This window comes from Sinocyclocheilus anshuiensis, unplaced genomic scaffold (assembly GCF_001515605.1).
Source record: "Sinocyclocheilus anshuiensis isolate Anshui unplaced genomic scaffold, SAMN03320099.WGS_v1.1 scaffold333, whole genome shotgun sequence".
Taxonomy (NCBI): domain Eukaryota; kingdom Metazoa; phylum Chordata; class Actinopteri; order Cypriniformes; family Cyprinidae; genus Sinocyclocheilus; species Sinocyclocheilus anshuiensis.
In genome coordinates this window covers 995,932-1,008,403 of record NW_015539871.1, presented here as the reverse complement: position 1 = coordinate 1,008,403, position 12,472 = coordinate 995,932, and the positions used below count along the sequence as shown (strand labels likewise).

The window sequence follows — 12,472 nt, the reverse complement described above, 5'->3', positions numbered from 1 at the left end:
AACACCTAAAATGTCCACATCCAGAACTGCACTTGACAATGAGAACAATTGGTTGAATCTCATGTAAACGGCCGAGAACATTTCCGGGTCATATTTCATTACCTCAAAAACAAATCAATTATATTTGAATTAAAAAAAAAAGAAAATATTTTAGGAGAATATTGAATAATTTTAATAGTATGGAATTTATAATATAAAAAGGGATCTTTTTTTTTTTACTATAATACCCAAATTAAGTTGTTTTGCATTTTTGTAATGAGAATTTTGTTACATTTTGATGGATTTAATTAAATTATGCAAACAAGCCAACTGGTTCTAAAAATAGGCTTAATTTTCTTTATGCAAAATATACTTTATTTTTTTCCTTTTAATTTTGGGGTGAAAAATGACCCAGATATTTCTGTGTGAGATTCGTGCAATTCTACTTTTTATCCATTGTATATTTGCATGCAATTAAGGCTACTGTTACCCTGCTGTTCCAACGCCTCTGATTCAGATGTACAACGTTCTGGAAAGGTTGTTAACCTCCGGAAAAAAAAAAAAAAAAAAAAAAAAACCACGAGGCAAAAATTTCTCGTGGCTTCTTCTCATGTTGTTTAAACACATTTTTTAATATCTGTAAAGAATAAATATTTTTCCAAACAAACAAACAAAAAAAAAGATGCATCCCACTCCATGTTCCATGCATGTGTGCTATTTACAGCTTGAAATACACACTTCTGCATAAAGCCACCCAACCAAGCATTCCCAAAACACAACACACTCCGCATGGCTCAGACCTGTAAAGCTATGCTTAAGACAAGCCAATCTCAGCTCCAACTATAAAAACAACTTCAGACAAAAAGCACTAAAAAAAAAATCAAAATCAAATAAAAACAGACTACTGAAGAATCTCCACAGAAAGCTTGGAGAATGGAATACATTTCCATGCCGTTTTGACAATCAACACTTACAGACTGCAATACTGACGTAGGAGTTTTATTCGAATATTCTACCTTTTTATTTCAGTAAAATTAACTTAAACTCTAAATAATAACAAAACTCCAGATGCCACGTAAGAAGGATGCAACATGGAGAGCGGTGATGGCTGACTGGAGACCACAGCTACGCTCCGAAGCCCGCGACGCAGCAGTTGTCTCAGTCTTCAATGTACTCCCACAAGTCTTTCTCATAGCCCTCGTGAACGTGCTGCAGCAGCACTCGTCGCCGGCTCTCACAGTATCTACACGAGAGGAGAAATGCAGGAAAGTCCTCAAACGGGAGCAGCGCTCAACACATTTCTCACAGGAACCTTGCAACAATGTTCATATCGAGTTAAACTAAGATAGATAGATAGCTTTCTGTAAGGGCATTTTCACTGGAGAATATAGAGATAAAATGGGTTTGTGCTACGGACGCTCCAGAACGTTCGTTTGCAGATTGGATAACCAACTCTGAAAAGAAGAGAAAGCAGCATGCACATGAAAATATCCAGGTTTAATCATACTTAATAGAAATGCTGAAAAGAACATATTTTCAAAGCCAGTAAGATGCTCAACTGTCAATGCATTTTCACTGAAGACTAGATGCATTAAAAATTCACGTGGCTGCAAATTTAATTGTACTAGCGTTTATCTTAATTATTACTGTACACAATGTGACAAAAAAATACTTAAAAATATTAGCAATTTTCTAGATACTCCTGTTGGATGCTGGCTGATTAATAAAGAGAGTCTGCTGTTCAAAACAAACTGCTTGCATACCCTGACTAAGATTAACAAACATCTTATGTAATTCACTGTAACAGATGTTGGAGTCAGCAGGTACAGATATGTGTATTACATAAAATCAAAAAAGTTCTTTTGGAGTAATTGCATTCATTATTTATAATTATTACATTCATAATTAGGTTTTTCTATACAGCTGTCAATTTATTTAAACAATTTTTTATAAATACAGAATTTTTAAATACACATTTAAATATATAAATCCATATTTTTAAAATAACAACAACTACAGCTTTATTAGAAATGAACTGTCTCCAGAATTCACCCAATGTGTCAGTCATTAAATCTATTAAAAAGTTTCCGTAAATTGAATTAAAGCTTAAATAAAATGTGAATACGAGATGGAATTTTGAAAATTAAAAGAAGTACAATTACTAAACGTAATACTGAAATAAAAAGCAATTCAAGCTAAACAGAAATATTATAAAAAGACAAAAGCACATAAAATTACGAAAACTTAAACTAAAATGAAAACTAAAAATAAAAGCTAATTCAAATTCCGTGCATTTAGAAGAAGAAAAACAACAACAACAACAACAACAACAACAAAAGACACAATATTGGGATTTTGGTTAAATTTCTCACCTATACTTATCCTGAACTTTCTGTTTGATATCTTGCAAAGAATCCTGGGAGATATCTCGCTCTAGATAACCCGAGAGCACCTCTGTAGCGTTCTCCAAATCAGCCTGATTGTTCTGGAAAAAAAAAAACAGTAGTAAGACATCAGTGCGTTGATTTCTCTGGCAAGTGTAAACAATGTAATGCTATAAAAAAAAAAATTAAGTTTGAATGTTAGTCCCACCAACAGCAGACTGGTGGAGTGTTTTGGAAACCTGTCCAAAAATAGTCATTATTTTTGCAGCTATAAAACAGTCAACCACATGGGGTTGTGCAATTAAAAAACAACAAAAACTTGATTTCCCCCTCACCTCGAAGATGATGGACTGGTTGTTCTTTTTGAGGTAGAAGGCGAAGACGTAGGTGAACATGAGCGTGGAGCGACACTGGCACAGCACATCCACGGCCTTCTTCAGGAACTGCACCTCGATCCACGACATGTTGTGCTGCTGCATCTCCTCCATCTTCTGCTTCACATGCGCATACAACTTGTGCTCGAAGCGCAGACTCTGCATGTGGTTCATGTAGCGGTTGCAGTAGAAGAGGTAGCGCTGCAGGGCTGCACGAGATCGCTGTGACATAGATAGAATACATTCATTCCAAAAAGAACAACAGTAACAGGCCATGGTTTGCTCTGAACAGGGAAAAGTCATGCTTTCCTGCAAGAGCTAATTTGAGTCTCCTTGGATAGATAAAGGATGACAGATGTTGGGTCGAATAATGCCTAAAGTACCTCTTGAGCATCTCTGGCTGCCTTTGCATCATCTTCATTGTAGCGATTGCAGTTGTACCTGTAGTCAGTGTGATATGTACATGTTATTTCAATGTTCCACATGCATATAAAAATATAAGCATTTATTATAAGAGGTGAAGCAGACTCACCAAGCAGAGCCGTGAGGTTCCCAAGGGCCGAGGCAAACCCAGCAGAACTCTGCTTTACAACTCTGGTTTCGACACACCATGTGATTACAGCCGCCGTCTTTTTCAATGGTCACATGACATTTGGGACATTCCTAAGAAAAACAGGAATACCCACATGAATTAAAGGAATATTTTGGGTTTATTGACATCTTTACTGATCATCTGTGGCATGCTACTGATTCAAATTAAAATTTTATATATACACATATATAAATAACAGTATTGACTAAGGGGTGTAACGGTACACGTATTCGTACCGAACCGTTTCGGTACGGGTCTTTCAGTTCGGTACGCATGTGAACCGAACGAATACAGTTTTTTTTTTTTTCCTCCGGAAATTCAAATAATAAATGGCGTTTTGACAGTCTTTGATGTGGCATGACAGATCGCTGTATAAACGCCTTAGAGAGCCGCTTCAGAAACGTGCTGGTATAATCCCAACACAAGCATTGACTAGAGCGGACGCGATCAGCTCCGGTTCCGGTGTCTGAGCCGTGACGCCCCGCAGATTTGTGCAGAGCGGAGCGCGAGTGAACGCGGTCATTTCTTCCTCTGTACTGCTAGTTTTAATGCGAATAAACATGACTGAACATCTCATGCCTCATGTAATTGCTCAATCAGTGTTTCAACCGCGGAAAGACATCAACAATACAGCGTGGAAATAAAATGTCACGTAGCATTTAATTTACCTCAGCAAGTCATCAGTGTCCACAGCTGGTTTGAAGTCTAAAGAGGAGCATTTTGCGAAATATTACACCATATACTCATTATATTTTACTAAACCTGTTAGTCTTAATTATTTAATGGACAGTATGTTAAAATTAATATGTTATGAAACATGCTGTGACAGCCATTGTGTAATTGAATATATTTTAACAAATAGCTTAGAAATTGTATTATTTATAAATTAATTTAAAAACTGCATTATGTGCAGTTTACATGTTTGCATACAATTATTATTATTTTTTTTAAGTTGAGTGTTGATCAACTATTTAAAAATAAATAGTAATTAAATTTAAGTTTGGGTTAAGTTGTTAGGCCTAATTGTAACCTTATAATGTAAAAGGGCTCCCTATAGTTTTAAGCATAAGCTGAGGTAGACTTTTATCACTAAGAACATTTAAACTATAACTCAATGTATTTAAAGAAAGAGCAACGTGTTCAGTAAACCATTTAAAAAAAAAAAAGTTCCCCCCCCTGCTATACCGAAATCATACCGAACCGTGACGTTAAAACCGAGGTACATACAGAACCGTCATATTTGTGTACCGTTACACCCCTAGTATTGACTAAAGTACACTTTCTATATTTTGACTCTTTTGTCCTGCATATCTGTTAATGCCAGTCAAATAAAATGTAAATAAATTTGTTAAACAAATGGCCAGACCTGTTTAACAAAGTTAAACAATGCTCTTTTTTTCTGGAGACAGTATGGGCTTAAAGTAGAATAACTTTCTCTTCATCACAATAATAATTAATAATAATAACAATTTATGCATTTAGCAGACGCTTTTATCCAAAGCGACTTACAGTGCATTCAGGCTATACATTTTTTATATATACAATAATCTATACAATAAATAAATAAATAATAAATTATATCAAGTGAACTGATCTTCATAGATCTCATCTGAGTGTTTATGTACATCTTAGTACCTTGGTATTTGCTGCAATCCAGTTGGATGTTTCACTGTCATCATCACACTTCTTTATCCACTTCCTCAACCACTTGAAGAGTAGAAATATGATTAAAGAAAAGGAAAACCTCTCAGGACAAATCTAATCTAGTAATATAAATTTTAACAATGGAAATAATCTAACCTAAAAATGAGTGCCTAATGATAACATGACAATGAGTGCATAATTAGATGCTAACATACCTTGCATTTAACAGGGTCATGCCAGTTCTCTCCACAATTGAAACTATTTATTGATAAAAACAAAACAAAAATAAATTAAAGGGAGTCGTTCACTCAAAAAACTGTCATTACTTACTCCCCCTCATGTCGTTCCAAAGCCATGTGCTGTTATTTTTTTCTTATATATTAAAAATAACAGCACACAGCTGATGTTGAGTCAATAATGACAGAAAAGGGTGCACAGCAGAACAAGCTGCTTATACTAACATCATTTATATTATTGCAGCGTTAACACATGAAGCTAAAGGATGTTGCTGATCCACTGAAGCTCTGCACTGCATTCTGCATCAGACACTTACCAGAACTGTCTCCCGCATTTGCAGCGAACTGGTTTGGCATCAGGATACTGAACTTTGATCACATGGTGGCAGTCAGGAGCTGGACACCATCTCAACAGTCTGTTACACTGTAGAAGAGCAGAGAGACAAAACAGTTCACTGCAGACAGACAGTATTACATATATGCACCGGTATTTAAATAAATGTCATATTCATGCCATTTTAAAGCTTAACCATAAAGAATCCATATATGATTTTTATTTATTGCACTTTGTTTATATTTTCTGAGTGTGTTAAATAAGCCTTGGACACAAGTTAGTTAGCAAAACGTGAAAGGAACAGTTCACCCAATAATTAAAATTTGTTGAGAATTCACTCACTCTCAGGCCATCCAAGATGTAGATGAATTTGTTTCTTAATCAGAAGAGATCTGTAGAAATTTAACATTACATCACTTGCTCACCAATGGATCCTCTGCAGTGAATGGGTGCCGTCAGAATGAGAGTCCAAACAGCTGATAAAAACATCACAATAACCCACAAATAATCCACACCACTCCAGTCCATCGATTAATGTCTTTTGAATTGAAAAGATGCATGTTTGTAAGAAACAAATCCATCATTAAAGGGGTCCCATTATGCTTTTTCACTTTTTCAACTTAGTGGAGACACGCTAGCTTTCCCAAGGCAGACGAACTTAGAGTGGTTAGAATCATCCGGGTTTAAATTGCGCTTAAATTGATTTGATATTGATGCAATATTTACACTGAAACTCGCAGGCGGCTATAGTAAGGGGCATGACATTTCCCGAGCAGGCACCGAGTGCTGCCAATCACAACACACACTGGCCCAGCTAACCAATCACAGCACATTTCGTATTTCAGAAGGCGGACCTTCATTTGAAGCAGGAACTATTCGAGCGCTCATGCCAGACTGGGGTGAGAGGTGTTGTAATAATGTAAAATATGCGAAAAATAATGTGTTTTTCAAACAACCTAGTATGAGAGCCTGTTCTAGTACACGCCCAAAACAAAATCAAGACTTTGTAAAAGAGCATAATAGGACCCCTTTAAGATGTTATTTACTTTAAACCATTGTTTCTGTCCAAAATCCTCCAGTAAAAAAAATGTTGGATAGTTTTAGTTCACTTGTAAACAATGCTTGATCTGTGCATATTTCTCTCCTGATTCAGACGAGCTGAAGATTTGATTTATTTATTTTTCACTGGAGAAGGCAATATTATGGATAGAGGACTCTTTTTTTTAGCCGGAAGCAACGGTTTGAAGTTTGAAACCTCTTAATGATTTGTTTTATTACAAACATGCAGCTTTTCATGTCACAAGACGTTAATTGATGGACTGGAGTCATGTGGATTATTGTGATATTTTTATCAGCTTTATCAATGATGCAATGCTAAATCTCTCCAAATCTGTTCCGACAAAGCAACTCATCTACAACTCGCATGGCCTGAGGGTGTCCAATTTCAGCAAATTTTCATTTTTGAGTGAACTATTCCTTTAGCTTATTACTAAATTTATATTAAAAAAACAACAATTGATTCTTTCTAAATTAAAATTCTCAAATGCTAACTGATTTGAAATTTTTGTAATAGTATTTGATATCTCGATCCCAGCTAATTCATGGAGTTGCAAGCAAGCAAGTCAATAGCATTTTAGACACAATTTATGCAACAAATACGAAGAACGTCTTACCTCTACAAAACTATTTGTGATTAAATGCTGATACTTCAACTTCACTTTAGAATCTGTGATCAGTCGCCTAGAAAATAACCCATAAAATATCTTTAAAAAAAAATAGAACAAACATCTTAAAATAAACAAGCTAAATTACCCAATGCACTTACATTACAGTGTTATCGTCAACCAAAATATCACAGTTGTGAGCAGGACATGAGATGGTCTGGAAGAACAAAAGCAGAAATAAAAACCAAAATTAAGTGGGGAATCTGATTGTAACATCAGATAGCAATGAGCTGAACAGAAGCCCACCTGTCCCATCCCTTCCTCAATGATTTTGGTGGTTAAGTAGTCGCCCCAGCACTGCATGCAGAACTTGTGTCCACATTCAAGACCTGTGAAATACTAGGAAAGAAAACACACATTCCTACCGAATAAGTCACCAAGCTGTGCAAACTGAGTCACTTCAATGGACTTCAGTTTTGTTATCACAGGCCTTTCTAAGGAACTGATGAAGATTTAGGAGCAGTAGTGAACAAGTGACCAAAACTGACACTGACCGAGTTTGAATAGTTGAGATAGCAGATCTGGCAGGGCATATCCTGACTGGAGGAGCGTGTGCTCATTGGTCGCGTTTTGGGCTTTTTACTGGGGTTTATGACGTGGCACTCTGAAAACAACTTGTCCAGATTTCCATCAAAGTACCTGCAACACCATTTAAATGTTGCTCTTTCAAACAGCAAACAGACCAATCGTAAATGTCCTTTAACCAAGCTATGCTAAATTTTTATGACAACATGTATAAATACAGTAAAATAAATAAAGTAAAACAACTTGCCTCTCCATAAGCTTCTCTTTGTCCCAGTTGAAGTGACTGAGGAGTATTCTGGTTATCGTAGCTGGGTTCTAAAAAAAGACACAATACTGTTTACTCTGCAGCCATATTTGCGATGCCTCGGGCAGCTATTTTGGGCATCCAAGACTCATCTGAATGAATCGGGAAATCCTGAAACATCAAAAACTGCTTGCCTCTTATTTAGAAGACAGGAGGACTTATTATGCCCTATTGCATTTTGCACCTTCTCCCATTCATAATATGAGTGCACCATATTTCAATATGATTAACTTTAATTTGGCTGACTTTGAGCAACTTTCTGGACTTTTATAAAGGTTTTCCTGTTGTGTTTATAAGATACCAGGCTTATAGAGTTAGCGCTTTGGAGGAAAAATTAATAACTGGAGCTATCAAAAGTTGAAGAGATTTTTAACACTTAAAATCACTGTTAGAGGAGCTTGGTTAGAAGAAACCCAAATTTACCTGCACTCTTGATACAAAATTTCCCAGCATTCCTTGTACAGCATTTCACAGACAGTCTTGGTATTATATTTATACACTGAAAATTGATGTAGAAATAAGTTTCACTCAGAAATTGCTAGCAATTTTTTAAATACTTAGTATTTTCTTGTAAAATTTACTCCAATAATCTGTTTTATTTACAACTTTGAATTTTTTTTCAAAAAGTTTATTATATATCTTTATAGCCTTGACATGTTCTTTCATTACTGTGGTATAATATATTTAATATAAACCACTAAATAGACTAAAAAAAAAAACAACTTTGCTCAAATGGTCTTTTTCTGTCTAAGTGGGTGGTGCTTGGTCAGGATAAGCTGCAAAGTGAACTAAACTTTGCCGTTATGTCAATCATCTGGCTACACAAGATTAGGTTTTACCCACTTGACTGCTTACAATTCAAAAGGCCAAGCTGTTTGTCTGTCAAGCTATTTATGATTCAAATGTAACCCAACCCTGAGACTGAATGGGTGCCAAAACATACATTTTAGTAATTTCACTAATAAACACACTCTATTATTTTACAAATCCACCATTAAGCCTTTAACAGCTCAACTTATGGGTGACATAAGAAAGACTGTCTAATATTATGAAGATACATTTTGTGAGGTTCATCTAATAAACTCCCAACAACACAACACTAACACTTTGAGGTTTTCCATAAGCTATACAAATTGATAAGTATCTTATCTTTACTGTCCAATAATGCATGCTTTACATGTTTTGAATAACAACATGTATGCCAACAACTGATGCAGACTCATGTAGCAGCTTTCTTAAAAAATAAATCTCGTGAATTTTTCCTATATTCCTGATCTAAACACTCCAATGATTGTCATTCATCCATGCACACATACACAGTTACAATTTTTCACCAGAGTTTTCTATCTTCTCTAAAGTTGCAATGCTAGTTTGTTTGATAGATGTGCTTTTGTTCAGTTCAATAGATGTTGTCAACCTAGGAAAATAACTTTAAAGTGTTTTATGCTTGTGTATGGAGAACGTTTGGTGTTTCATAAACTGTGACAATCTAAACAAATGTGTCATACATATAGCGTTAGCTGCAGTGACGGCGCTAAACTTTAGTCTTCTTCAAAATAACAACGAACATAAAACACACTGCCATCTGATTCATAACACAATTTTAATAAGATTAAAAACATACGATACGTTTAGAATAGATACTATCCATAATAGCTGTCAAATAAAGTCCAGTCTCTGTAAACTGGGTCGCGCTAGCAGAACTAGCTAACTCTAGCTGACAAAAAAAAAATCACTTAACGTTAAATTCACTAAAATAACACAAGGCACCAACACACAAACATAAAAACAGTCAATAAATCACAACTAAGATTAAAAACAAATGGTTAACTTCGCATCATCAGTCCTCTCATGTCAGTTAGCCGCTAATGCTAAATGCTAACAGCATCATTCCTCCACATAAACAAACTTATAAACTCCCAGGAAAACGACAGTAAATCTGTTTGTTATGTAAGTTACCTGTATGACCTCGTTGACCTCCCTGATGCACTCCACCATGTGCTGGAGGATCTGCTCGGTGGTAAGCACCTCGAAACGGTAGTCCTCCTCCTCTTGGCCGGGCCCCAGGCCTCCTCCGCCGCCGCCGGTGTCAGCGCAATCTTCGGCTTCTCCTCCAGCCACGGCCGGGTCCAGCAGCTCCTCATCCTCGGCCTCCTCTTCCCCGCTGTCCTCGCTGCACTCCTCCTCCTCCCAATAATGCATGCTTTACATGTTTTGAATAACAACATGTATGCCAACAACTGATGCAGACTCATGTAGCAGCTTTCTTAAAAAATAAATCTCGTGAATTTTTCCTATATTCCTGATCTAAACACTCCAATGATTGTCATTCATCCATGCACACATACACAGTTACAATTTTTCACCAGAGTTTTCTATCTTCTCTAAAGTTGCAATGCTAGTTTGTTTGATAGATGTGCTTTTGTTCAGTTCAATAGATGTTGTCAACCTAGGAAAATAACTTTAAAGTGTTTTATGCTTGTGTATGGAGAACGTTTGGTGTTTCATAAACTGTGACAATCTAAACAAATGTGTCATACATATAGCGTTAGCTGCAGTGACGGCGCTAAACTTTAGTCTTCTTCAAAATAACAACGAACATAAAACACACTGCCATCTGATTCATAACACAATTTTAATAAGATTAAAAACATACGATACGTTTAGAATAGATACTATCCATAATAGCTGTCAAATAAAGTCCAGTCTCTGTAAACTGGGTCGCGCTAGCAGAACTAGCTAACTCTAGCTGACAAAAAAAAAATCACTTAACGTTAAATTCACTAAAATAACACAAGGCACCAACACACAAACATAAAAACAGTCAATAAATCACAACTAAGATTAAAAACAAATGGTTAACTTCGCATCATCAGTCCTCTCATGTCAGTTAGCCGCTAATGCTAAATGCTAACAGCATCATTCCTCCACATAAACAAACTTATAAACTCCCAGGAAAACGACAGTAAATCTGTTTGTTATGTAAGTTACCTGTATGACCTCGTTGACCTCCCTGATGCACTCCACCATGTGCTGGAGGATCTGCTCGGTGGTAAGCACCTCGAAACGGTAGTCCTCCTCCTCTTGGCCGGGCCCCAGGCCTCCTCCGCCGCCGCCGGTGTCAGCGCAATCTTCGGCTTCTCCTCCAGCCACGGCCGGGTCCAGCAGCTCCTCATCCTCGGCCTCCTCTTCCCCGCTGTCCTCGCTGCACTCCTCCTCCTCCTCCTCTTCTTCCTCCTCCTCTTCATCATCATCGAACTCATAGTTGTAGCCCTCGTCTGAGTCCATGTCTCAGTGTTGTAGGGTGAGTGTGATAAAGTGTGTGTGAGTGTGTATTGCTGCTTGACCTGCGCTTTACTGAGTGAGCGGATCCTTATTACAGACCCGCCGCGTCACTGCTGCGTCACTCTCTACGGTCATCCAATACAGAACACATCGTCGCATAAAAGTGCGTTACAGAAAAACTAATTGTACTTATTCTTCTTATCTTGTTAACAAAATTGTATATACATAAATGTAAATTATCATGTCAGAAGCCACTGTTTTATGTCTTGCTTGCTGAAATACAGCATTACTTTGGGACTATTTCTAACTCAAGTAATAAGAAGGCTTTTAAAACAGTTGAAATTTGTAAGCTCAGTCATTCTTGAGAAGTGGGACAAAACAGGGTGCAAAATTGAAAAAATAAAACCTTGTACGCAGACAAATGAAACTACATTTATGTATCTTATATGTACTAAGCTACTGAGCTATGCTTTGATACAACCTCCCAACTTTTCTCTTTTTTAACAAAATGTGCTTTTTTTAGCTTGGAGTGTGTAATATAATTTCAACTTTATCTTTAACAGCATTCAAGATGTTTTTAACATTTCAAAACACATTCTCGTGTTAGCAGACAGATTACACTTTCACATGTTACCGATAATTCCACAACAAATATAAAATATCATAATGAAATATTATCAAAATAATCAACTGATGGAGGTGACGAAAACCTGGATTTGTAGTCATTTTAACTATCAAATGCATTGAATCAGTCAATTACTGTATTAAAACAAACAGTGAGTATGTTATTGTTTATAAAGGTTTTATTCAGGAGTCACATTTAAGTATTTTGATATATCATTGGAACACAAAATCTTATGGTGGTGACATCTGACGGTGTTGACAAATTTGGCATTTCTTTCACAAAACCAATGGAGTTCATGTAGTAGCCATTTTATTTTTTTCTGTTGATGCTAGATGCTAATGGAACCTGCTTCAGGAGAATAAAATTATCTAAATATTTCAAATAATTTCCTCAGAAATTGGAAGATGGTGTTGACATATCATGGCTGTGACAAAGGAAATATTAACATTAGGATTTAAAATATTCT

General features: G+C 36.3%; 1 protein-coding gene across 1 annotated transcript; it reads right to left on the bottom strand.

Annotated features, from left to right (window-relative positions):
- Window positions 1-330: 330 nt before the first annotated feature.
- LOC107685205 (E3 ubiquitin-protein ligase arih1l-like) lies at window positions 331-11,509 on the bottom strand. The gene is made up of 14 exons (XM_016481717.1): window positions 11,088-11,509; window positions 8,040-8,107; window positions 7,762-7,906; window positions 7,514-7,606; window positions 7,369-7,424; window positions 7,217-7,283; window positions 5,527-5,633; window positions 5,189-5,231; window positions 4,965-5,036; window positions 3,270-3,400; window positions 3,121-3,178; window positions 2,699-2,959; window positions 2,352-2,464; window positions 331-1,222 (listed from the first exon to the last, which is right to left on the bottom strand). The coding sequence occupies exons 1-14, from the start codon at window positions 11,382-11,384 to the stop codon at window positions 1,138-1,140; spliced, it is 1,596 nt and encodes a 531-aa protein (XP_016337203.1). The 5' UTR covers window positions 11,385-11,509; the 3' UTR covers window positions 331-1,137.
- Window positions 11,510-12,472: the final 963 nt, after the last annotated feature.

Bases quoted from the DNA above. Each gene is read 5' to 3' on its own strand.
- LOC107685205 (XM_016481717.1), bottom strand. From the start codon at position 11,384: ATGGACTCAGACGAGGGCTACAACTATGAGTTCGATGATGATGAAGAG. The intron at 8,108-11,087 runs GTAACTTACATA...GTCTTTTTTTAG, and splicing joins AGGTCAACGAGGTCATACAG to AACCCAGCTACGATAACCAG. The intron at 7,607-7,761 runs GTCAGTGTCAGT...TTTCTTTCCTAG, and splicing joins ATCTCAACTATTCAAACTCG to TATTTCACAGGTCTTGAATG.